General features: G+C 42.2%; 1 protein-coding gene across 4 annotated transcripts; it reads right to left on the bottom strand.

Moving 5' to 3' along the window:
* On the bottom strand, window positions 1–26,377 carry LRP3 (LDL receptor related protein 3). Of its 4 annotated transcripts, none has more exons than XM_082320745.1 (7): window positions 26,189–26,377; window positions 21,033–21,080; window positions 15,143–15,281; window positions 6,407–6,615; window positions 5,134–6,220; window positions 3,799–3,931; window positions 1–2,898 (listed from the first exon to the last, which is right to left on the bottom strand). In XM_082320745.1, exons 1-7 carry the CDS (start codon window positions 26,253–26,255, stop codon window positions 2,086–2,088), a joined length of 2,496 nt encoding a protein of 831 aa, XP_082176871.1. In that variant the 5' UTR covers window positions 26,256–26,377; the 3' UTR covers window positions 1–2,085. The 4 variants fall into 4 exon arrangements, with proteins under 4 accessions (XP_082176871.1, XP_082176873.1, XP_082176872.1 ...); XM_082320747.1 differs by lacking the exon at window positions 26,189–26,377 and adding an exon at window positions 24,052–25,915; XM_082320746.1 differs by lacking the exon at window positions 21,033–21,080.

The following is a 26,377-nucleotide window of genomic DNA, read 5'->3' as shown; positions in this document are numbered from 1 at the left end:
TTTAAAACTACCTTTAGACAAAAAAAAAAAAAAAAAAAGACACTAAAACCTGTAGCCGTAGATGCAAACAACCCTGGCAGTGTAATGACTACAGTACATGGCCTTGCAAAGGTGGAATGTACCTAAAAGGTTTACAAATGGTATAAAAGCCAAGATCTCTTTCAAAACTACATTCCCTTTGATGACATGAATTCTCATCGGAAAAGCACTTGGAAAAAATGAGTGAGCAGTATTATTTAATGTAACTACAACTCTCACTTGTTGCGCATTTTGCCACAAGCCCTTCCTGCTATTAATGCCCTTAAGGAGTTTGAATCTTCTGCCTCTGGAATGCACAGTATGAAACCAATTTGCAACTGAAGAGGGGAAAAAAAAAAAAACCACCAAACTTCAATTTAATTCTTCCACGTTACATTTCAGTAAAGCCGAAGTCCTATTCCTTGTTCTTTTTAAGGCACTCCCCCAAAGGGAGTCCTAGTAAAAGATCCAGGGCAAAATATAGCCCATTTAAAGGAAAAAAATCTTTGACACTTTGATGTAAACTTAACTGTTCACTGCGAAAGCCTGTTTGCCTTCACAGCCAGGAGGGTCCAGTGGACAGCAGAGCCCAGGTCCACCTCAAGTCTACAAGTTCAGTTAATAACTTTGGGCGACTTGAATTCCTACAGCAATAAAGAGGCTTCAGAGCACTTGGGTATGTACAGAGCAGCAGCATCAACTTCCTTGTTAATTCCCCTATAAAGCGTTTTAGTTTATCACTGCGGCACAGGGGAACGGAAGCAGAGCTCTTGTTGGAGCGTGGGGGAGCCTGGCCAATGCCCCATCCATCGCAACAGGGCCAAGCTATCGCACAGTCATGTTCTGTCATTCTGCACTGAGTTACTCCTGGTTAAGCAATGTCACCCTCCTTCCAGGTAAATAACTTGCTTGCTTTTCATTACACTCTAAAAACCAAAAAGGCACCAGTTTACATTTAAGTGTTGTACAATCCACACGGTGTCAGCTTTGAAAATGGCACTGATCTATTTCAGTTCTTAAAAGAAAAAAAGCAAACAAAATCTCTAAAAATAAAAATTATTTATACATCTGCACCTAGGTAGCAGATTTACAAGCAAACTTGTGAAGCAGGTTTTATTTAAAAATAAAATAGAAGTCTGAACCCAACAGTCACCAAATGCTCAGTGCTTCCTAGTGCAGCCAACGGGAGCTTTGAAGCCTCAGTATCCTTCAGGGCGCACCCAAAGTGGTATAATCATGAAAGTCCCTGAAAACAGAAGGGAGGAGGGGAAAAAGAGGGTAGGGAAAAAGCAAACAAGTCTTCAACCTTCATAACATCACTGTGAAGAGAACGTAACATACGACAACACAAAGAAGAAATATTACTGCAACTGGGGTTCAATGCACCAAACACTGCTAATCTTTTCTTACAAAGCTGTAGCAGATAAGAAACCTGGTATCATTCTGGGTATTCTATACAGAAACTTTGGTTTTAGTGGATGCCTCAAGGTACATATGGCCATCAAAACATTTCTGAAGGACGCAAAGGAAGTGAACAATTTCTAAAAAGAGGAAGTTACAAAGGATTTTATTTCCTTCTAAGTATTTGTAATTAAAATTATAAATTTTAATTAAATTGTGATGTCTAAAAAGACAACAATGTTATTTCTAGTTTAGTACTCATAGTTACAATGACTGGTGCCTGTCCCAGGTTCCACCAGCGTCCTGTCTAGTTTCAGTAAGACCACTTGAAAACCAAAGAAACACTAATTCCCTGAATGCAGAGTGAATAAATGCACAGATGAAATACCAGAGGATGGAGGTGCCTCCAAACTGCAGTGACACATTCTTGCTCTCCTAGCCCCTGACATCGCATACTGGCCTACTTCTGCCCCACTGGAGTTTCAGGAATAGCAACCAAGACAAAAACTTGTCCCATTTAGTCTTGTACTGTACTCCCTGGGGGATTAAAGCACACTGGTTTTAAGAGACAAAGTTGAGAGCACAGACATACCACCTATCATCAAAGTGCACTGTCATACAAACAATGAAGTTACAAAATTTACAGGGCCAAATCAAAAACTTTTATTAGCAAACAAGTAAAGATTCATCATCACTGGTATTGATTTCAGAGAGGGGAGTAGAGGACTCTAACATTGGCACTTCCACAGAATGGCAACAAGCCGCATGAATACCCAAAGGCTCCTCCCGGTATGAATTAGGGCAACATCGGTTTTGTCCATCCACTTGGATATGAACATTCATGGGGCTGTCTGAATAAGCAGACTCCCACTTTTTTAAGGGTAACCTACATGGCTCTTCACTCAGCGGATGACTTCTACTTAAACTACTGCCCTCTGGGACAGTCCTCCTGGATGCTGATCCTCCATGGATCGTTTCTGTAACACTTTCAGACAAAGGATCTCTGAAAGCCTTTCCTGAATCCACTTTACTGGACTGCTTAAGCTCACTGCCAGAGGTCTCAGCACCTAAAGATTTATCAGCGTGTCCAGCCTCAGGCTCTGCATGTGCAGCTGTGCAAGTATTCGGTAAGACATTAGAAGGCGATGGCTCTGTGATTTCAGTCTCTGGCTGCAAGCTGCTACATCCAGCTTCTTGTAGGCCCCTGGCTTGGCCATGGGCATCTGCCTCTAACCTAGGTCCTTCAGGGGAAGGTGGAGGACTCTGAATAGTCCCATCAGCACGGTTGATGATTCCATCACCCAGTGTAGTCTGTGAAGTGCGGGCAGGCGTCAGGAGTGGGATCTGTCCTCTCACCCGAGGTCTGTGGAAGAGTCTGTTCCAGAGCCTGCCCAAGCGCCGCCGAGACGAGCTCCGTCTTGACGAGTGTCGTCTCATCTGCCTCCTCATAGCTGTTCGAATGTTCTGCAGCACAGAAGCCTGTAACACAGATGTAACAAACTATGATTTCACACATACTCAAAAGACTCCTCCTAAACCCTGTTCTTTCCGCTAATATCTCCACCTTACCAGAATTCTCAGGCTTGATCCCTACACTTCCTTGTTAAATGCGTATTTTCTAATGAACTATTTAAGAATACCAAAGACAGCTCTGCCTGCACCAAAAGACTCTCCATTAAAGTGTTTCCTTTATGAGTTTAAGCTCTACTTGTCTGCCCAGGAAGACGCTCCACTCACGCGATCAGATCACCACTAAAGAACCAGACTGCAGATCACCGAGTCCTCTACCATCAGCAATAGCAGAGAATCCTCAAAAGCTGATGACAACAGCAGAGAAGAAAGGCCAAGGCAAACTACTTCTCCACTTGAGTAACAAACTACAAGAGCTTTATCACACTAGGAACTGTATCACAGTTGGGTACTTTTGACAGGGCACAGGAGATTTCCGAGAACTCAGCAATGAAACATCAAAATGACTTAATGGCTTCCCGGTGTGATGTATTTGTAAATGAAAAATAATCCCAGAATTTCCAAAAAATACTGCTAGAGACCTTACTTTCTTATTGCTTCAGGCACATTTACAGTTTCAGCTTGAAAAGCCTTTTTTCTATTTACTTTCTGACCTTTCTCTCTGTCTCTGTTCATTCTATCTTGATGTACAGCAAAACAGCATGTGCTTATCTCACTGCTGTTCCCTAGCAAACACATTTAATGTGTTAAACTACCCATAGCACCAAGATGTGTAACTGTGGTTCTTCATTTTTATATGACTTCTACATAATTAGCACAGCTACTGAAAGAATACAGTTCCAGATGGATTCTATCTAATTTATAGTAGTTTGGCTGTTGATAGGTTCATTGGCACTCATGTCTCCATACTTGTGATGCATTGTACACAGGGAAGTCTTCGACTGGGGGGATAAGTCCTTGTGCAATCAGCTGCCCGTAGGAGGGTGGGGCTTCCCGCCGCACAAACTCTGCCTCAAGTCGCGTCATCTGGGTCTCAAATGCTCTGGAAACAGAACCAGAGGGAAAACATGGAAGAGAAGGAACAGTCAGTTTGTCCTGCCTCCCTCACATTAATGTATAAAAGCAGTGCAGAGGGCTTCACGCTAGCAGCAAAAACGCAAACCTTCAACTAGGCTCCATGAAAGTCTCATCAGGATGCTAAAATAAACAAAAGGAATAAGAGCAGAGGGTATAAGCATCAGTGAATCAAATCAGCAAACTCTTTGGTGCAGTCCCAGGTTGGACTCTGTGGCAACTGAAGTTTTTTCAATCGGCCAGCGTATGCTCGTAACAGTGGTAACTTGTTCAGCAAGGGCCCAAAGGTTATTTTTGGAAAAGACAACATTAAGAACTGGAAACAATCACACAACAGGGGCAGCTTGCAGCTGCAGAGAGCTTTGGCTGTCCTGCCAGAACCAAGGCACCGAGGTTCCCAACATAGCACAGCGGCTGGTTTCCAGCTCCTTAATCATGCAGATTTGATCAGGAGAGAATGTAAAGCACACTGCACTGAAAACACAAACGGTGTCAGCAGCACGGCACAGAGCTGGTGCACATGACAAGAGATGGGCTTCCAAAAGCCCCTTATGACTTTCTCCCAAAGGGCAGAACGAGGCTTGCACAAACACACAAAACACAGATGTGGGAACACATGCACTATCCATACAGCAAGGCACACAGGACGGGGGAAAGGGGCACAGCTCACACCAGTGGGAACAGTGGAGGTAAACAACTCCTGCTCGGAACAGGCCCTGCCACTGCAGGACATCGCTTTTAGTGGAACTGAGAACTAGAGTATTTGGGGAGGGCAGGGGGAGAGTTACTCAGTTCAGTTATTCAGCAAAGACTTCACTGTAACAATTCAGCATTCAGTTTTTAGCAGCGCAAAGGGTTTGTTGCAGGAGGAGATGGGAGAGGAAACTGCTCAAAACAGTTTTAATTTAGATACAGGTTCTGCCAGGCTGCACAATAAATGTGTATTTCTCATAGATCACAGAAGAGCTGACGTTCCCCTTACTGCTTCCCAAAATCTTAACTACTTTTCTCTAAGCCTAATGCTGTGACTGCTATTTAATTGTCCTCAATTCCTTGGATTGATTTCACAGTATTTTGCAAATTCTCTGGTTAACAATTGACTTTTTTCCCTTTAAACAAAAAGGAAAAATTCCCACAGCTACTAAAGCATCATAGAAGCAAGATGCTTACCTGTATTCCCTGGTCCTCAGAGAATATAATTTAAATGCACAACCCAGTGCTATCACCAGGAGCAAGCCACACACGAGACTCCCTATCAGAGCAGCTGTGATGACCTTCCTGGGAACGATCACCAGGCAGTTATGTTCATCGCTTCCATCCTGGCAGTCTTCTTGGCCGTCACATCGCCAAGTCTCAAAGATGCACAGATTTGTACCACAATGGAAGTTTCCTGGCTGGCAAGTAAAGCAGTTTTTTTCATCCGAGCCATCTGGGCAGTTCTTTTGGTTATTACAGCGGTCAAGTATTGAGTAACAAAGCCCACTGTTTCCTTCACATGGGTATTCATTCTTCTGGCAAGCGGGACAGTTCTCCTCGTCCTTGCCATTTGGACAGTGCCACCAGCCATCACAATGCTGCTTATCTGTGAAACACACCTCATCGCTTCCACAAGGGTGTTCCCAAGGAAGGCAATAGCCTTTCACCTGATAGGTTGCATTGAACCCATGGCCAATGCTCTTGGAGCGGGCATGATATGAGACAGTGAGCTGGCCCTTCGACGACTCCACGCTCACCGAATGCCTATTGTTGTGGTACGAAAATGTCTGCATTAATTTATCACCTCTCTCTCCGATGCCATCATACACCTTTACATAGTCATTGTAGCCTAACTGCAAATCAAGCTGCAACAGAACATGTCGATTATCTTGTGTGTCCACGTACCATGTGCAACGAAGGTCTGATCTGCTGTGATCAGCACGGAACAAGTCTGGGGAAGCAAAAGATCCATAAAAATTACCCAGCTTTTTACCACAGGAAAGATCAGGACAATTATCTTCGTCCGAACCGTCACTGCAGTCCTTAACGGAATTACACCTCAGCTCGTTCATCAAGCACTTGGTGGAGTGGGCTGCACTACACTGGAACATTCCTGAGGGACAGATGCTGGACGGAGGCTCTGTTGGAGGGACAGTGCAGTTTCTCTCGTCCGAGTTATCACCACACTCATCCATGGAATTACATTTCCAAGTACTGGGAATACACTTTCCGTTTGCACAATGGAATTCATCTGACTGGCATGCAGCTTGACCTATCTTTCCTGTGAGAGAGGGCAAGGAGAAAAAAGTCAGTCAGGAATACTGTTAAAGAGCCAAGTGATAATAATATTAGTATTACCATGCTAACACATTACAGTCATTGAGACTGGCCCAAGACTCCTGTCAACAAAAAATATACCATCTTCAGAAGGAGTATAAGTGAAGCCACCAAAACTGTAAGGTTTTACCTCTAATATAAGAAAGGCGAAATCCCTGAGCCTGTCCTGAGCTTGATGCATCTGAGTGAAAAAATATCCAAACATGGTCCCTTGCAGAGATGAAAGACGGAGGTATGGAAGATCCACACACTTTGTACTCCTCCCTCTTGGAAGATGGACCAATCATCAACCAGTCTACTGCACACTTCGGAGAGTCTTCCAAATCAAAGTTCTTAAAACTGTTAGGAACAAAAGAAAACACAAGTTACAAAGAGGATATGCATCTGGAACAAAGCCAAATAGAGAAAAAACAGACTGTAACAGCTGACTTTCTGCACCAAGCAGTGCTGACATAAAGAGATCAAATTCAAAGATAATGAAACACCTACAGTATCTTGAGTACATATAAACAGAGCACTCAAATTCCCCCAATTTCAAACAGCACCCATCTCACAGGCATAAACAGCATGCCAAGTAGCTCCAAAAGCTGAAAGGATGATTCCTCTTTTACTCAGACTCCTTAAACAAAACTGCTTCCTAAAATACAGGTAAGACTAAAAGCAAAATTCCAGAATACATTATACAGAAGGTAGATTAATTTCAGTAGTCTTTTCCAACCTTAAAAGCTATGAAACTATGGGATGAGAGGAGAGACTGCTGTCTTGGAAAAAGAACAATAGGGAGCAGTACAAAGAACCCTAGAGGGATAAATATGAGAGACAAAAATCAACTCTTCAAGCTATGGATAGGCAGGGAGAAGGCAAGAAGAGAACAGGACTGCAGGGGGTGGAAATGGAACCTAAAGTCTAGCACTATTATTTTTTAATTCAAAGACTAAAATATTCCCTTTCTGTGAATGCAAACGCAGACCAAGCAAGCCTACAACCTTTTACAGTCAAACCTCCAGCCCTTCCGCTGCCCCAAGCCCAGTGATTATTCAATAGGAGCTCACCTAGTGCAAAGAGGCGCCCCAGTTGTTTGCAGAACACTGAACACAACCAGATAACACTCCCTAACCTGTAGCTCAGGAACCATGCATTCAGTAATCTGCAATGACAATAGCATTGCACAGAGAAGCACGCTCATTAGGAAAGGGCACACTGTTCAGGACACTTAGAAATGAATTCTGGTCCTCTTTCATATAACTCAGCTACACAAAATTAACTTGGTAGAAGTTTGCACGTACCCCATGCAAATACCTAGACAGAAGTTTCAGAAAGGCTGAAAACCTACTACAAAATACAGACCTCCTTCCACAAAGGACTTTTCACAAACACAAAAGACAAATTATTTGAAAAAGATAAACTGAAAGATAATTTTCCAATATCACTGTGTATTTACAAAAGGCTGTCAATGCCTGCCAGATCTTGCTGTTTGAAGGTGAAAGGGAAAGAGCAGCAACTACATAAACCAGCCAATTCATTTAAGCAGGAGACCCAGCCTACACACACCTTTAGGTGCTGCCAAACATATTGGCTTAGTAAGCCTCAAAAAAAAATTATCAGCAAGAGAATGAGAAGTAAGAGAGCACTGAAAGTGTTAAGTTAAAATGGAAACTAAGAGATGTCCAACAACATATGTGCAGGCAAGGACAATCCACCCAGAAATGTGTCCTTCACCTTTTCTAACTCTTTTTCTCCTACCATGCTCTATGTGTCTTCCCCGCTGGGAAGAAAGAAATATTCCCACAGCACCTAATTCTTTGCTATAAGCGATCTCATCAAGCTTCTGAAACCAGCATATTTTGCAAGGAAGTTTTAGACAACTGTGCAGTCACAATGAAAAGATTTAAGTATTCAGCCACGCAAAGGTAAACTGAAGAGTATCTGTCCCAGGTGTTCTGCAAAAAACTTTTTAATGACGAAGAAAGTGTATGAACAGGCACTACAGCATGAAAAGGAATTATACAAAGCATCAGTGAAACTATGGGCACCCACATCAAGTCTGTTGCAAGAGATGTGAGACAGCATTACTGAGCTACCACATCGGTTTTGCTCTCTTTAACTCATTTTGATACCAGACATCAACAAGGGTTTCTATCATCTACTTGGAGGACTGTTTGTAGGGTTTTCTTGTCATAAAGATTTTTTGGATAAGTATTAGAAATACCTATCTGCCCAACAACAAAATTTTTTAAGAAAAGGTAACAGTCTCTAAATCAAGAAATGAAAACTCAGAACTGGGAAGGGGTGGGGGCAATGACTAGAAAACTTCTGCTTGTGCGATACAAACAAGATCACTTACTAAATCTTGTGATCTCTTACTTCTATAGTTATTGTAGAAGTACCAGGACCAACCTTAAAGAGCTAAACAGTTTGTTCTCCTATCCTACCCAGTTCCCAGCACTCCAGCCAAGTCCCACAGCCGCTCATTTTCCCCACTCTGCTGAAAAGAACTATTTTTGTCTATCAGGTAAATAATTCACCCATAGTGTTGCTACACAACACAGACTGCACACACCCAGGGGAGAATTTGCCTATATAATAAGCTGGCTGCACCTTACATTAAAATGCATTGCTTTCTAGGGGGGGGGGGGGGGGGGGGGGGAGATTCCAACAAACAGAAAAATCAGCTACATGCACGTGCCTTGTTTACAAACTCTTTTGCAGATGATAGCAATATCTCTGGAGAGCCTGTATTTGTGTATAATTAACAACATCTTCTACTTGCACCTTAAGAACGTAGTATTGTACATTGCTAATAAAGGGCTTTTTTTGCTTTATTATAAAGAGTGTGCAAGAGGAAGAAACTGTAATCCCACCTTCCAAAGCAGAAGCACAGGCATACAGAGGATAACCGATTTTCCTGAGTGTCAGTTGTGGATCTGAAATAGATTCAGAGCAGAATCCCACACTTCTCCACTAAGAAATCCAAGCTTTAGCCACAAAACCAACTGAGTACAAGGGTGATGAAACAGAACAGGCTTGCAAGGAAGTATCATCTTTAACAGCCTCCCTAAAAACACCATGCCTCTCAGGGATGCACGAGCTACTGAAACAAATACCTTGGTATTCAAAAAAGGGCAATACAGAATATTCACAAGAATGAACTTCTAAAAAACAGTGAGCATCTTAATCACAGGTGCCTACGAGTTTCAAACACCATTGAATAAACACAATTTCTCTGAAAATATATAATAGATACCATAGCAGTTATAAAATTTCTTCTTCTAAGGGCAAAAGCAAAGTCAAAGCAATTATGTTCTACCTCATGCAAACCAATCAACAGACATATTTTGAACAAATTTTGCTTTGACTAAGGCATTGTCACTCCCCTCCAGCATCCTTTTAAGTTCTATTGTCTCCACTGGAGGCAAATTTTGCCCCATTTAAATTGATGTTGATTTTACTTAAGACGAAAAGCATGATATATTTGAATGAGCCATCAACAAATCTCACCACAAAAAAAACACTCCTTTGTAACAAAACACGAAAAAATGTGAATACACATGTGTGCACATATAAATAGATACAATTGGTTTTCGCTTTGTAACACATTAGCAACAACAAGGTTTTGTGTCAGAAGTTTCTGCCACACTAATCTGACATTAAAGAGTCCACTGATTTATTTTACCTGAGAGTCCTGAATAGTGCATTCAACCTCTGCTACTTCATTTCTTTCATCATCTGTAATTAGATCTAGCGCTGCTGTTGTTACAGTCTTCTGAAGAATAATTTAATCCTGCTACCCACAAAATAGAGCACAGGGACATTCACTTATTCAGTTCAACTTTCTTAAACTGGAATGCAAATTTTTCTCTCAAAAGGATTAGCCCAATGGTTGAATGATTGAGGGTATACAGTGGAAATAAGGGACAAAGTCTTGTGCTCCTACTGCTTGTAGGACTGTAGAAACATCTTACAGTCTTTGGAAAAGTACTGAATGAAGTCTGTAGTTACGGTTCTTGAGGGAGGTCTCAGGCACTTTGTATCCAAAACCCATGTCATTTTCCATTATTAAAACAAGAAACAGTCATACTGGAACAGAGAGTACTAATGGACAACGTCATCCATACCTCACGCAGCACCAGTCAGTACTGCAGCATTTTTAAACATCTTGGGCAGGGAAGCACAAGGTTTAGGAAGAAAAGTGGGAGAAGGTAGAGAGGCTGCTGGCCCTTTCGGCCACTAATCCACTCCAGCAAACTCCTCTGATGCATCTGAAAGAGTGGGACCTGGACCCAGAGGTCCATCCTACCACGCAAGCTGCAGCGCACAGTGGCACTAAACTCCAGCCTTTGCACCCCTCAAATACAGCCTTCCCTACCGCACTGCAGCTGCTCCTTGGGATGCAAACATCCCCCTTCACCCACAAGCTTCACTTACAGGGCAGCACTCCTCTGTTCTGCCATCTCAGTGCTTGACAACAAAGGGAAGGAGAACCCGGCTTTCCTCCAGGCTTTTTTCCTCTCCACGACCAGAGCGCACAGCCCAAGGTCAGAGGGCAGGGAGACGAGGAGCACTCAGGCACAATACTGCAGGAGTCAAATGCTGGTGTTTCGAGTACTTAGAACTGCACTATTAACAAAGGGCAACATCCATCACTAAGACACAGAACATCCTTTAAAATGCTTTGGCCCTTAAGCTCTTCTCACTGCTACCTGTGGATCTCCAACACAACACAGGAATAGAGGAGGAGATTGGTGTAAAAGATCAAAATTATCGGACCAAATTTTGCAGGTTTTCTTCCTTCTGAAAGATGCTATTCAAAAGCACTAACTCCAGTTATCTTGCTTTTGGAACATCTCTTCCACAGCTAATTCCTTTAAAAAAGAAAAAAACCTAATTGTATACAAAAGTACAGGAGTTTAATAGTCTATTAAACACTGGAAGCATTCAAACTTTTGAGGATCAGAACAACTCAATGTGAATTAAAAAAACAGCACTAAATCTGTTTTTACAGAATTCTGCAGAAATAGGTGAAATAATCTGATTTTTCTTTCAGTGGTATGATACTGAAAAAAGGTTACCTCCAATACTGAGCAGGACTCCAGCAGCTTACAGAAAATTACAGGATCGGCCATATATATCAGATCTTGCCTGTAAAATTACTCAAGTGAAGCAACAGTAGCCTACAATGATATTTTCCTATTAACTGTCAAGTATTTTTATATTGCTGGAAAGAGCTTCATTAAACCAGCTTATCATAAATACTCATTTACACTCTGAAAATATGAGAAAAGTGTGCTACCTGCAAAACCAATGCTTAGCAGAGCTCAGCTTTTTGCCATTTGCACTGAAAAGAGCAGTAGCAGCTAGGAAAAAAAAGTACTTTTATAAATAACGTAGGGAATTCCCTACAACCCTCTTAGTAATTTAAGCACGAGCAGCTACAGATTAAAGCAAAAAAAAAAAAAAAAAAAGCATTCTTAATAACTGGGAAAGGACAAACATGGGATGCTCAGGAATATAAACAAAAAAAGGCTAAACTGTTGGAGGCCCAGCAGATGTAAAATCTGAATGAAAGTAATTAGTAAATAAATAAATTTTTTAAATGTCCGATTTGGCCCTCTAAACTCATTAAAAAATGGGAGAATAAATAGTATGGGTAGATCAGTAGAGCACAGTCCCAAAATAAAACAGACCAGCCAATTAAGCAAGAAAGTTACTTCTATTTGCCAACCTCTCACAGCAAGTGCAGACTGTGAACAACTGATGACTTAATTGGCTCATTAAAAACTTCTGCTTAACCACTGAAGCACAAGGACCTAGAAGTCAGGAAAGCTCTAGTCTATTCCCAGCTCCCAAGCACCGGCTAACTGTGTAACCTTAGGCAAGAGACACAGGGGCTGTGTTTTCAAAAGCTGAGCACATGCAACTGAATGAAATAAATGGGTATTTATGAGTTTTTTTCTAATTAATGTCAAGTTCTGGAACACTGACAGTTTGGTAAATAGACTATGAAGCAGTCCCTTTAATTCTTCATACAGTTACAGACCAGCAAGCCTTTACATGAACAGGCCTCAGTTTTACTCAGAAATTGAAACTCAGATGGTATCTTTGAAATTTTTTTCAAAGCCAATGACGTGAATCACTGAAGTGAAAGCCAATGAAGGTGATCCTGCCTCAATTAATAAGAGACAGCTTGAGTGGATCACTAAGTAGATCACTTTTCAACACTCCTATCTTGAATTCTGAACACAGAGAACATTTTATTCTCAGTCCCATAAATTCCTATGATAAAATGCAATTCACTTATACTCTTACCACATCAGGCTAATTACAACCATCAAGTAACAGCAACTGCTAAACAAAAACGATTTTGATCTTTTTCTCAGATATGAGGAAACATACACATATAAAGCCTGTAAAGGATGGTACAAAGGCAGTTACTGCGTATGGCATCTTTATCTGATCTTACAGGATTTTTATGTAGTCCTCTGTGAAAACAGGCATAAAAATACAGAAAATGGGAGGAAAAATCAAGTAGTTTCCAAAACAACAACTAACAGACTGATTACCTGAGTCTAAAGCGACACAACATAGTCCTGGAAAACAGTAGCTACACACTTGTTCCCAGGTCTCAACAGCACCATTTCATCAGACACACAAACTTGGAAGAAAGTATCGAAATGTGCATAATTAACAGAGAGATATAAGCACAAAGAACATATATTTCCTGTTCTTGTGAAGTCTCCCCCAAGGATTTCTAAAAAGTAAACTATAAAAGCAAAACAGTAAGCATGGAAATGTGAGTATATGAAGAAAACCATTACAGACACATGAAAGGTAGGTATTAAGACAAAGCTTCTAAAGGACATGCCCACAGGAGCCAGCATCTTACATCCACATGTAGATCTGGGCACTGTTCTATTGAAAGCTGCTGAATAATAGGTTTATAAAAAATGACTACCAACTGCAAATGTTTTAGAAACCAAAACTACTTTCAATTGCAATTTTATCTCTTAATGACTCCTGCTCTATCTCAAATATGATGCTTATATAACATTTCTGTCTTACTGTCAATGAGAATTCAAGATCAAAGGAAATGCATTCAGTGTAACGTAACACAAACGAGGTGGGGTTTTTTTAAACCTTTCAAAATCCAGATGTTATCACAAGAACTGTGTTTGATTTTCCTAGGAAAATTTAAAAAGCTACTCTTTTCTGCCCGTATCAGCATGCTGTTAGGACAAGAAGCACACCCAACTGTTAAGAGGAAAAAAGTTTGTATTTGAACCCTCTTTCCCAGTCTGCCTATGCCATGCTAACCTAGGCAAGTCAGCTGCTTCTTTTATATCCTTGGCATTATGAGGGCTACAACCTTCTAAAGAAATCCTCTGATGCTGTAACATTTCGCATTTCATACACTGGAGTGAGTCATTCCAAGTACATTTATAGTCAGAAATGTAACACCGCAACACTACTCCCTAGGACGTAAACACGTAGCTCCCATTGTTTGCATGTGCATAGGAGGGCAGGATACGGCAGTGACAAACAAACCCATTAAGAAGAAATCTTTCAAATCATATTGCTATGCACACATCTAAACTGTATACACACATTATTACCAGTTTCCTCATCTTACTTTCCTTTATTTCTTTAGCCTCTGTTGCACTCGTATGTGCAGAAGAGAATCCTAATTCTAACTGGGAGCTCTGAGACGTTTTCATAGCATACATTGCAGTGCTATTCTCCAGAGCCAAGTCCTGTGTCTCATTTGTATGCTTCCTCAGAGTTTCCAACAATCTCTGCTTTGAAACAAATTCCCCAAGTCCAATACAATTTAATGGGGTTTAAAAGCGTGTTTCTATTTATGGATCTCAAAGGCTGGCAGGTATCTACTTCCTTACTTTTGATGAGTAGCTCCTATTTTGAACTACGGATGGTGGAGCCCTCCTATTATTCCATCTGTGGCAGATTTGTTTTTAATTGCTGAGCATCTGCAGTTGAAGAGGTTTGCAGTCCTTTTAAGCAGCTGAGCAAAGAATGAGCAGATGGTGTCAAATACAACAGCACTAAAAACCAAACAAAAACCCCTTTCCTAGGTTTGCTTTTTTTTCATTTTTTAAATAAGAAATTCTTGGTTTGAGAAGGATACTACGATTAGCCCAGAGAAATTAAGCACATTCACAGTATGCTGATATTATAGCCTAAGCATCCTTAACAAACCATTTGTAATATATTCTAGTCTTTTCTGAATAGTATTTTCACAGAACGAGCAGAAATTGTGCCACAAATGCTAACTATTATTTAATTCTGTTGGAAGTAAGTATTAAGCAGAAAAGCATGTGTCTTTTGGTTAACAAGTAACAATAAGCACTGATTATCTTCAACTGTCAATTAAACACAGCACCATTTCAAGACATTACAGAAAAAGCCATTTTTGCTCTAAGAATTTTACGTATCCCACTGAGGCTGTTCCAGGTTTTATAGCCTTCACCTATTCCTATTTATAAGCAATGAAGAGAAGGGGGACTATTTAATGTGAGTAAATATATCACTGTTTCCCACCTCCTCATCTATCAGAGGTGGATGCAATCTCACACAGGTATTGTGAAGATAAATATATTAAAAGACTACAAGTGACTTGCATATATAATAATGGATGTCAGAAGTAGCCTACAGAAACAAGACACAGTGGAACATTTCTAAAATGAGAGAGGTACCCAACCTGCAATCATGCTCCAGTGTAATCAACTTCAGCTTCCTTCAACCATTCGGTAGCTCTGACAAACAGCCCCATACTGGTATATCAGATAAGAACTCGCATTTTGTTTCATTTCAGCAAAGCAATCCTTTATCTCCACAGAGTATCAAACCATACCTAATTGTTATCATGTCTCCACGATCTCCTTTAATGTACCAGCTGCAGTTTACAGCTGGAGGGTAGTTCAATGGCCAAGAAGGACTATAGATGACTCCCCGTCTCTCTGTGTGCTCTTCCAGTTTTCCACTGCAAGCAGCTGTTAACAAGGGGGGGAAAAAATATTATTGTTAATGCTTTGCCTAATCAACAATTCACATTAGCTACAAGAGCTTTCATCACTTTCTGGGGATTTCAGACAAATGAGAGTCAACAGTTTTATCCTCTTACTGCTTTCTTCCCTGCCCCGGTTTTTAATTAGGACACCCACTCTACGTGTAGATAAGCATAACCTGCATTTCAATGCAGGATCAATCAATAACCTTGTATGAGTCTACCAAAGGCTAGAATCAATATTACTGCATGGATCTGCCAAGAGGATATAATACAGACGTCCTTCTTACCAGCTTCCCAAAGCCTGGGTACAGCACCCAGCAACTGAAGAAGATCCATATTCAGTGCAAAGCATCTAGAAGCTCATTTTGTTGTAACGTGTTCCTGGACACGTTGTTTATTCTCCTAACCATACAACAGACCTGAAGAATTTGTAATGGTTAAAAAAAAAATCCCCAATAAAAAAGTAAACTGGACTCCGATGTCAAATGTTTTCATTGAACATTACTAAGTACTCTAAATTCCTTCTGAACTCCCATAGATAGGAGAAATTTTCCAGACAGGGAAAGGAGCAAACAGGGCTAAATAAAGCTCAATATTTTCAAAGCACTTTCAGATCTTCCTATGGAAAGCAGCAGGCCAATTAAGGCTACATCAAATACTTATAATTTGTAATTAAGCAATTCAAAAAATGAAAGTGAAATGTTCCAAGGACAAGTGGGAAAGCTGTTCTGATGGGAAAATGAACTCTCAGCAGACTGCAAGAAGGGAAATTCTATGTAATGCAATAGCTATTCTGAATGGTCTCCAAAAATATTTTTAAAACTATTTTTAAAACAAATGACTATCTGGAGGATGACTTGTGGACTGCAGCTGAATATTCCAGTTTTTGACAGAAGCTTACTTTCTCGTAGCTTAAAAAGGTGGCAAGGAAAAAAAGGTTGCCTATGCCTCAAGTTTCCTCATACACATACACGTCCAAATATACTGCATTATAAATCACAGATTTACAGTATTACTTGAAATTCAGCCACATAAATGCATCATTTTCAATTCACAGTCGGGATCAGATTTAGCTGCACTGGCGGGATGAGGTGAAGAAGTGCTGGCAAAGCTGCCTGGCTGCAATCAAGGCAGGTGGCAGGGCTGCCTGCAGAGCTCCTGGCTGGGGCTGGGGCCAGGCTGCAGTATCCCCCCACCAGTAAATCTGTGCCCAGCGCTATTCTGTTTGTTCACAGTAAGCACTTTTGAAGTGAGAGCCACAGGAATACAAAAAGCATGAGGTGAGTAACTTACCTGAGGCAAAACATATAAAAAGCCATTATTTTTACCCTCCAAGCAGGGCATTCCACTGAAATGTATGCATATAATTCCTACTAGTTTAAAAGGCCACAAAAGCATAGAGAGTACATAAATACATGAAAACATCTATTTTCCAGACAAATATTTTGCAGTAAATCAGTTATGAAAACCAAGAAGATTTTTGTTATCACACTTCTAAAACCAGAGAGGGCCCGTGCTAGATGCTGGCAAAATATTGAGATACAGAAGCAATTACAGAATTATAAAAGCAAATCTAAGATCCACAGGACTTTTCAACTCTAGTTCTCAGTTTGTTTAGGTCTATAAATGTGCTCCTCCACACACTTGTCACTGCATCAACGTATCACAGCAGCATAAGAGGACCTAGAGCTAGCAACCACATAAAAGGAGCTGGGAAGACTGCATTTCGTAACTGCCAGATTACTAAAACTTCTCAATGGGAAGGAAACAGAATGCACAAAGCAGAAAGCAAACACACCAGACAACACTATCCAGAGGCTTCCAGCAACAGTTCTGCAAATATTTCTGTTCCCCTTGTACCAAATACTGTTCTGGATTAGTATCCCTTATTCATAGTACATGCATTAGAACACAGAACAGAATCATAATTACACAAAGCTTAATTTAGTTTCCATTATGAAGTCCCATTGACATGCTGGTGACTCCGCATGAGCGCTTCCACTCGCACATTCACCAGTGCGGTTAAGCAGAGCTTTCATTCTCCCACATGCTTGTTTCTCAGTTTTAGGAAGTATTTACAAAGATCCGGAGCAATAGTTATTTGAAGTATCCCAGCTTTTTTTTGAAGTAACATCACTAGTATTTTGTCTTTTGCAATAATGTATAGTTTCCTAATTTGTAAGCAATGGATCTGATGTAACATGACAGTTCAGGTTCTCAGTGAGAAATGCTTTTTCTTATTAACACTGCAGATCTGCTATGAACATGGGACATAGAAAGAAGAACAGATAAAAGGAAAAGATTTTCCATTTTAACAGAAGAATTGTAGCTGTGAAAATCTAAGGATGTAAGCAAGGTAAGGGCCGCACTGAGACTATATGCCATTTTGGGCAGTTCATCTGGCAATGGTCATTGTAGCTCAAGACTTTCCCATGGCTTCACCCCTCTGACACACAACTATTTCAGACTTGCCCTACTCAAAATTAAAAAAGACAACTGCTTTGCTCTCACAAAGGCTCCTGATTTGAATGGACCACTAATCTGAATTCATAATGTAAAAACATAATTACACTATTTTAAGGATATGTCCACAGTCCCCTAAACCTACCAGAGCAAACTCAGGGGGGACACCCATCTACCCCCCCAAAATTACTATTGTGTTTACCCAAACCTTACTTAATTGCCTCGTGCTTCTGATGCCTTTCAGTTCCCACCAAAGCTCGTTACTATGGTATTTACAATAAATCAATAGATCTCCTTCCCAACCAGTCATCTGCCTCTTTACTCCTTGAGCGCTGACTGCCGTGTGGCAGACAAGGTGAAGTACCTGAGCGCTGCTTTCAGCAGCTGTTCTTTCACCTGCACACATTTTGAAAGACAAACCCATACTAAACAAAGCCTTCAGTGCTGGCAGCAAAACAGAAAAACCACACAAGGGCACAATTTCGTACTGTTGGCGTTTCAGTGTCAATAAAGGGGCCCCACTTCCCTCCTCAGCTCCTGGCCACGAAGTTCGCAGAATCACATACCTGCATAAGTATTGTGTTATTAAGTTGGGCTTCAGCATGACAGTGTGATTCCTTAAGGAAAATAAACAAAAGCCTTTTCAAATTGCCAAAACATCTAAAGGAAGGGGAAGTCTCTAAATAGAAATGTACAGTCCTGGATTCTGAAGGCCTTATCATCAGCAACAACACATTAGAAGAGCGGTGACAATATTTTTTCAACAAGCATTTTATAACTCTTTTTCTGCAGCCTTTCTGCACAAACCCAGAAGAAAAGTGAAAACCCAAAGCCCCAAACGGCTTACATTTTCCACATTTAGGATTACTGAAGAAACATAAGAGAATACCAGTCCCTGGATTGGCAAACCGACCCACCAAAAATCTTCTGAGATTGTGCTTTTAAAAAAAGATAAATTCTCAAGACAGACAATAATGAATCTTTTATAGATTAAAAAAAAAAAACTTTAAACAAATGCCTGAAGAGGTTTGAGTTCAGAGAGTTTCTGTCAAGCAGGTATAAATCTTAATGAGGCTCTTTCTGTAATAATCAAATGGATTTCTTCTACTGTAAACAGCAGTAGATTCCCCTGCCAGTTAAATATGCCACAAATACTTGCAAGAAAGTTTCCAAAACTTTACATGAATAGTATTACTCCTGTTTTTGCAAAAGCGACTGTAACAGAACATACATCGAGCTCCACCAGAGGAGAGCGCTGGGGGCACTAAGCTGTGCAGGAATAAAATTTTCAGATGATCCCAGCAGAAAATAAATCCTGCAGTTTCACACCCTTCTACAACACCCCAGGGTCTGCCCCAGTCCCAAGGGACACATCCCAACCATCTGCTCTGGGATAAAGGATGGTTTGCACCTGCCACAAGGAACCTTCTCTCAAAACTGAACGCTTGGCAATATACAGTTTCTCAGTAGCTATGTCAGGGTCAGCAGGAAACTCTCCCCGAGTTCTCCAAATGCTCCCTCAAGGAGGGCTTGCACACATTGCTTAAGGCAGATCCCTTACGCCTGTGGAGAAAAAAGGACTTAAGGCACCCCTTCGCTTTATCCAGTCTCCAGCAGGCTGCTTCTGCCCCCAATACCAGAACCAGCAAAGGCACAGCCCAAGGGTTCAATTGGCTGACCTGACAAAATCCGAGCTCACGCTCCGCTGGATCAACAGGCTGAACTGGCTCACTGCAAGCCTGGGGAAAGGGGGCTCGGGGGGAGGACTGCTCCCTGTCAGCAGCAGCTTTTCTGGCTTAAAGTCGTACAAATACAGCCGAGATGGTGGCTCAACCTGCATTCTCCAGAACTCATTATTTCTGCTACTACTTGCTTTCTGAAAAGAAACCACACTATACCTTATCATAGAGATCAACTCTGTAGTAAGCTGCTTTGTCAGGACGTGTTTAGGACAGCAAGCATTCATCCCAACTTTTATCAGGGCCCCTAAGGAACATCTCCTGCGAGACAATTCCTGGCAGGGTCATCTGCCTTACGACCGCACTATCCTAACCCGTTATCCTCCAACGCACAGGTAAGAGAAGCTACACATGAATCACACTGCTGCAACAACCTTTTATGATCATTTTTCTCCCCTGCTACAGTTATGCTGTCAGGAGGCAAAGTAACTCAAAACTATATCAAGACAAGAAAACATGAAGGCTACAGTACTCTGAGGTTTTCAGCATACTTGAAAGATTAAAAGCCAAATGTTACAACTCTCTGTTTCTAGCAAAAGAACAGCATTAGAAAGCAGCAAAGCCAACTGGATGAAGTATTACATACTTCAGGCCGAGACAGTATCACCAGTCACTGTATAATTACTCAAGTGACACTTTGTAAACTCATATACCATACAGCCAATGGATGACAAACTCCATCAAAAGCCAAAGAACCATCCAGGCAGAACAGACTAGGACATAGATGACATTCTAGATTTTTTCCAATGAAAGAATGGAAATACTACATTGCAAACAACACATGCCCCATGTGGTTCATCCCCACTTCCCCTAAGCTAAATTTAAGGAAGTCACCTAATCATAAAATTACTACCTTTTCCTGATTTAAACCTTCTCTCAATACCCATGTTGACTTGAACGCTCAAGCTCCTACATTCATCAACCCACTGCTTTAGAATTATTTTTGTGTTTTCCCATTTCCTTTCCTCCTGTTTCCCTTATTTGGTTTTTCTGTTTTAATTTAGGTTGCAACCTCTTTGGGCATAAAGTATGCCTACCAACGTGACTGAGGATTGACAGGCACAAGAGGGCCCTTATCACTAAGAGGACCCTGATTGCAGTGTTCCCGTCATGTCAGTAAGTCACAGTACTGCTATAGAGAAGGAAATTACACTAAGTGCTGTGATTCTTGTTGAATTTCCACTTTGACATTCATAAGACATTTTTAACATTCTCGTTTTAGCTCCCCCGGGAATGGGCCACTGTCCCTGGCTTGATATTCCCTGGCATATTTTCTAAACATAGAGTTTTCCCCTGAACATATCAGCACGTACTATGACCTTAGCCTCAAGCTTACGACTTTTTCCTAGCACAGTGACACTAATGGAGTCTATAACCCCAGAAGACTTACAAGTCCTAAACTTCCTACAACGTCGTTGTTATTCGCTCTCAAACAAAGGTCATACTGTTTTGTTAAAAGATCTCTTCACATCAGGAAGAAACAGTAACAACTCAAAAGAACAATAAATACAAATAAGAAAAGCATGTCTTACCTAATGAGGTAACAGCACTTTCTATTTTCCCAGTCAGGAAGAAATTCACTGTGTAAAGACAGAAAAATAAGGTTGATACAGGTTCCAGTGGCGCAGGGTGACAGTCAGTAGTTAACCATTTCTAGATGTTTCCTGGGGTGTTAATATAAATGCATTGCAATCTTCCAACAAGAACTTTGCTTATCTACACAGGCAAGTCATGTAATCAACTATTATCCTTCACTGTAGCTATAAGAAAAGTCAACACACAATGTTAGTTTAGTATCTGTCAAATATGCTACCAAATAAAACAACGGCAAATCTATTCTAGGTTCTCTTCTGCAGGATTTTTTTTAATTGGGGAAGACAAAAGAACAATTACACTAAAACATTCATCATCACAGCTAGTCACTTTACCTGCTTAAATGCTGGAAAATAACTAATGAGATTATTACCTTTTATTATGTCTCCTCTGCGTAAAGCAAAGTTTGTTCCTCTCAAGTAAATGTCACCTTGAAAATAAACCGCTGAAGCTAATATGATTACCTTGACTAATCAAAGGCAGTGAAGTTTTCAAAAAGGTCCACTGGTAAAATCAAAACAGGATGAGGCGGTGCTTGCAACACACATCTGACTTACAAATTAGTTTCCAAATATTGTTCACTTTCTCAGAAGTCTCCTCTCACAGTATATACCGTTAGAGTGATCTGGTAAGAGTAGTTATTGCCAAAAAAAATTTTCCTGCATCATTGTTGCTCCAGAGGTCAGCGTTAACACGTAGTCCCATATTAGCTTCCCCATACATTCTCTAAGGCACTTCTCTAACAATTAGAGCATATTTCACTACCCGCTCTCATTTTAAGCAGTATTCTATAATCTACAAAGACAGCCTATTAATAAAACGACAAATGTTTAAAAGAATTAGAAAGTTTTAAAAGGTTACCAAAACTCAATTTACAACATCCCAGCCCAAGCACTCACTTTGGCTTTATTTTGCATGTGTTAAGTCCTAAATCTTTTTATAGTCGATCTGTTGGCAAGCATTTAGTAAAAAACATCATTAAAAAATGAACAATAGGAGAAGAGAGGAAGAGAAACCGTCCCTGTTCCCAACAGTCACTTGGGAAGCTGCTGACAATTAACACTATTTATGTCTCAGAGTAGCGTGTACGAGCGCGGGCCCCCATTGTCTTCGACACCGTCCAAACACATCACAAAACAACGACCATTGCCCTGACCACCTTCTGGTGTAACTTAAACCAGCACAAGAGGAAAAAAGTACCTACCACTAAAGGGGTGGAAATAGAAAAACTAAAAACGATCCCTTAGCTTGCCAGTTCAAGCCCAGTCATGGTTTTCAGTCAGTGGCGGATCCGAGCTATCGCCAAATCACAGCAGCCCAGGTGCCTACAGCAGTCCTTCCCTGACTTACATCTGGATGTCCACAATTCAGACTTACTCCTTCCTGAAGCCCGAGCTCCAAGGGCTACACGCAGACAGCGATTTCGCCAGGCGCACAGACTGCTACAGACCTCGGGCTAAGGCCAGGCCCTACAAACCAGAGAGAACGGCCGCTCCTGGCGTCACCCACCGCAGAGGACTGCAGGGTACTACCACAAGGGCAAGGGCAGCGACTTCTCGCTCCTTCTAAGCGGCTGCAGGATTAAGCTTTTAGTAACACGCAAGGGAAGGAGGGCAACTAAATGGCAGCGTACCTATGCTGTGGCTTGAGAAGAAACAGGCCTGAGCTGCAGATTTGTGTCAATAAGCATTAACACGATGTTCAAAGGACCTTAACAGCACTGATTTTATTACATAATTAATGTACAGCAACATCTGTTACATGATAATAACAACATGCCATGGAATTATTTCCTTTGTTTCACAGTGCTAGCTTGCTCGGATAGGTCAGCAAGCGCACCTAGGAGCAACACTACCATCCGGTACCAGGAAACGGCTCGGCTCTGTTAACTCTTGCGCTGTGACAGAGCAGCACGTCCGTTTGTGACAAACCTCGGATCACAGCAATAAAGGCGACACAGCATTTTCTCACACAGTATTAAAGCACCGCTATTCCTGTAACCATAGTAATACAGTCATAAAGACTGAGAAGAAATTAACCAGTGATTAAGTCACAAATTTAATTTCATTAAAATTAAAATATTTTTTTTTCTCCAAAGAAAGTACATGAACATACTCTGCATAACTATTATCACCACAACTGAAAGGAGTGTTTGAAGATGCATCGTATGGAAACGTCTATGTCTGTACTACCATTCTACAATCTTTTTTTCATGTTTCCTATCCGAATCTTCCCGATGGCCATAACAGAACACGAGCTCCCAAGCAGAGGTTCCCTCGCATGGCTGATGAGGGGCCCCTATCCCCTTTAAATGGAAATAAGTAGCATGAAGACAAGGGGCGTGATAGAGTGGAATTAGCCAAGTCAGAGCCACATCACTCTCTTCTGAGGACTGTTACAGACAGCCCTAGTTTGCTACCAGAAGGACAGTTACAGGCAGCTTTGCACACCGGGCCTGGCAGATATCTAAGACAACCCCCAAAAATGCTCTTTTACCTCTGCAAATGCAAAACATCTACTGGCTGCTGTTCTTTGCTCTCGTTTTCAAACTCTTTCACGCTATGAAGTCAGCAGTCAAGAACAGTTCTTTAAAATAAAGTCTAAGTTTCACATCAGGTACTTTCCCCAGCGACTGAATACGCTTACAGTTTCCAGTATCTGTTTTCCCCGCTCTCTGTCTCACTCAAACCAAACCACAAGAGCGCTGTAGATCAGCATTTTCTGAAGCACTCAGCTCTCAAAACTGTCAGAGGCCCAAAAGAAAGAACAGCCATTCCCTGCTGGTTTTCTTGTCTCTTGTCAAATGAAAATCTCATCAAAATAAAAACAGGTGAGAGACGAGAGGTATATTAGAAAGTTTTCTAGATGCTGTTTTTCTTAACTGTTGGGCAGAGTTAAGGGAAAACCAGAAAAAACAGAAGCAGTTCAGCTGGCTTGAACTCCATGTAGGAAACTTACTGTGCCATTCATTTGGATTGCTAAATAATTCTCAGGGTGAGGTTTTCAGCTGGGAAAGCGGTTATTTGGATCAAAAGGGAAATTTACATCTTGGCACCTCCAAACCAAATGACGGCTACCAGGCTTTTCCCACAGCCAGAAGGAGAGACATCGGCTTCGCTGTTTTAATTACTTCCTTTTTGATAACTTTCTATGTCCTCCAGAATTTCTCAAGAATGAGAAACAAAATGGCCTCATGAAAGAACACTTGCAACAAACCCAGTTCCGGTCTTTGGAGCAGCAGTTTACAGGTGAGATCACGTACAGCAACGCTCAGTGGCAGTGCATTGGTACAGACACCAAACACCACATACAGCCTACGGGAAAGCAAAAAGTAAAAGACAAGACTGGCAAGAAGCCGGAACCAAAAATAATGATGAAAGGAAAGGACAGACAAGCAGGAAGTAAAATACAAAGAAAGTTAAAGCAGCAGCATTATATTCTCATGGGTTCCCTGAAGCAGAGTATCTTACAGGCTTCCCACCTCTCATGTGTCTCAACTTCCACTACTGCCAGCTGTGCAAAGAATAGGAATTCATTCCAGCTGAAAAGAAGAGCCAGACAGTGAAATTCTAGAAGTCATAGAAAGCAGAAATCTACTAAACTGTCAACCCGGCATTACCCACAGCTAAATACAAGAAGTGTTGTCGCTTAAACTCTAGAGTTTACATAGTCTTTTATTATCTTATTAGTCATTTTAATAATAACCGTGCTATTTCTGTGAAATAACAACAGCTTTAACAAAGGTCTGATCAGGCCGTGAAAAAAACCCAAGAACTTCAGAGATATGGGGGAAACTTGTATCTTTCTCTAACTTTCAATAAACAACGCAGCAGACGTTATCCTGGTGCTGTGCACATCTCTGACATCCCTTTAAGTCTCTGCAAAAAAAAGTTGTACTAGCTAGAACGGATGTTCAGACTGTTTTGTAGTTTAGATAGCTTTTTACATTGCACTTCCGCTAATTAAAATAGATACATTTGAAGTAACCAGAGCAGCTTTTAAACTTCAACTTCCTACATTTTTCTAGGCAAGCACTGATGTTAAAAAAACACTTTTACAAAAATAGAATGAGCAGTCTGGCCACAGATTCTGATCGTTTATGTACCGAATACTAACTGCCACTTGGGATTATTAAAAATGAACTCTAATCCACATTAGTAGCAAACAGCTGTGGTTTTAGCACATTCAAGAGTTTAGCAGGTAAGTGTCAGGACAGGTCCGAGCAGCCCCAGCACGGCAAGGCTGCGCGCAGCGCTTCCGACAGCGCTGCTCCGTCAGAATCTTCCGGCGGCGCGCAGGAACGGAGCAGTCAGCTTTAATAACTCCCAATTTCTACGTGCCCCTGTTAAATACGCGGGGCCTTTCGCTCGCTCGTTCTAGTCACAGGCGTCAACGCTTCTCCCTAGCAAAAAACATCTTCCCTGACAGAAAGGACTGACAGACTGGAAACCAGTAATGCGCTTCATCACGTTGCCATAACTTAACACCTGCTGCGAAGCAGAGCGGAGAGCAGTCGCTTCAAGCAGAAGGGAGGGAGGAGAGCAGAACATGGCAGGCAAGCGGGAGGGGGGTGTTTCTCCACTCAGGGAAGCGACAGGCAGGCGGGAGAGGCGACCGAGCGCTGGGCCGGCGCGGCGGCACCGCGGGCAGTTTCGTAACGGCCGCGGGAGCCGCTGCCCGCACCGCGCCTCGCAGAGTGAAAGTCTGGAGAAGGCACCGATACCGCCTAAACTTTTTTTTTTTTTTTTTTTTAAGCGCTATACGGGGTTACCGCAAAGGTTTCAAAGCCAAGGGCAAAGAGCTGGTTTCGGCAGGGACCGGGCAGAACTCCGCTCGGCCTCCCCGCCGCCTGGGAGCCGCCGGGCAGGGCGAGCCGGTCCGGCGCCCTGCGGGACCCGCGGCCGCGCCGCCCCGTTAGAAAGCGGAGGGGCGAGGGGGGGGATCCGCCGACCCGGCTGGCGTGTCCTCGCCCCGTCCCGGTAACTCCCCCCCCCGGAGGAGGGGGCCCGGCAGCCCCGCCGCAGGTGCCCGCGCCCCCCGCCCGCCCTGCCCGGACGTGCCCCGCCGCTCGGGGAGCGGCCGGCCCGGCACTCACCCAGGCAGATGGCGGTGAGCGGCACCAGCGCGCCCTGCCGGAGCTCCGCGGCCGCTGCCTTCTCCATGGCGGGTCGCCGCCGCCTGCCCTTCAGCGCGGGGGGAACCACGGCAGCTCCGCGCCCGCCTCGCCTCTACGCCGAGCCGCGGCAGCCGGCGGCGCGGCCGGCCCGCGGTGCCCCCGCAGGCC

Source organism: Platalea leucorodia (genome assembly GCF_965183815.1).
Source record: "Platalea leucorodia genome assembly, chromosome: 8".
Classification (NCBI taxonomy): domain Eukaryota; kingdom Metazoa; phylum Chordata; class Aves; order Pelecaniformes; family Threskiornithidae; genus Platalea; species Platalea leucorodia.
The sequence above is the reverse complement of the archived record's forward strand: the minus strand, read 5'-3'. Positions and strand labels throughout refer to the sequence as shown.

What these genes read in the sequence shown, in the direction of transcription:
- LRP3 (XM_082320745.1), bottom strand. Translation starts at nt 26,255, where the DNA reads ATGGAGAAGGCAGCGGCCGCGGAGCTCCGGCAGGGCGCGCTGGTGCCG. An exon ending in TCGCCTTTCTTATATTAGAG is followed by an intron (nt 6,221 to 6,406) that starts GTAAAACCTTAC and finishes CCTCTCTCACAG; the next exon opens with GAAAGATAGGTCAAGCTGCA. An exon ending in CTGTGTACAATGCATCACAA is followed by an intron (nt 2,899 to 3,798) that starts GTATGGAGACAT and finishes TCTGTGTTACAG; the next exon opens with GCTTCTGTGCTGCAGAACAT.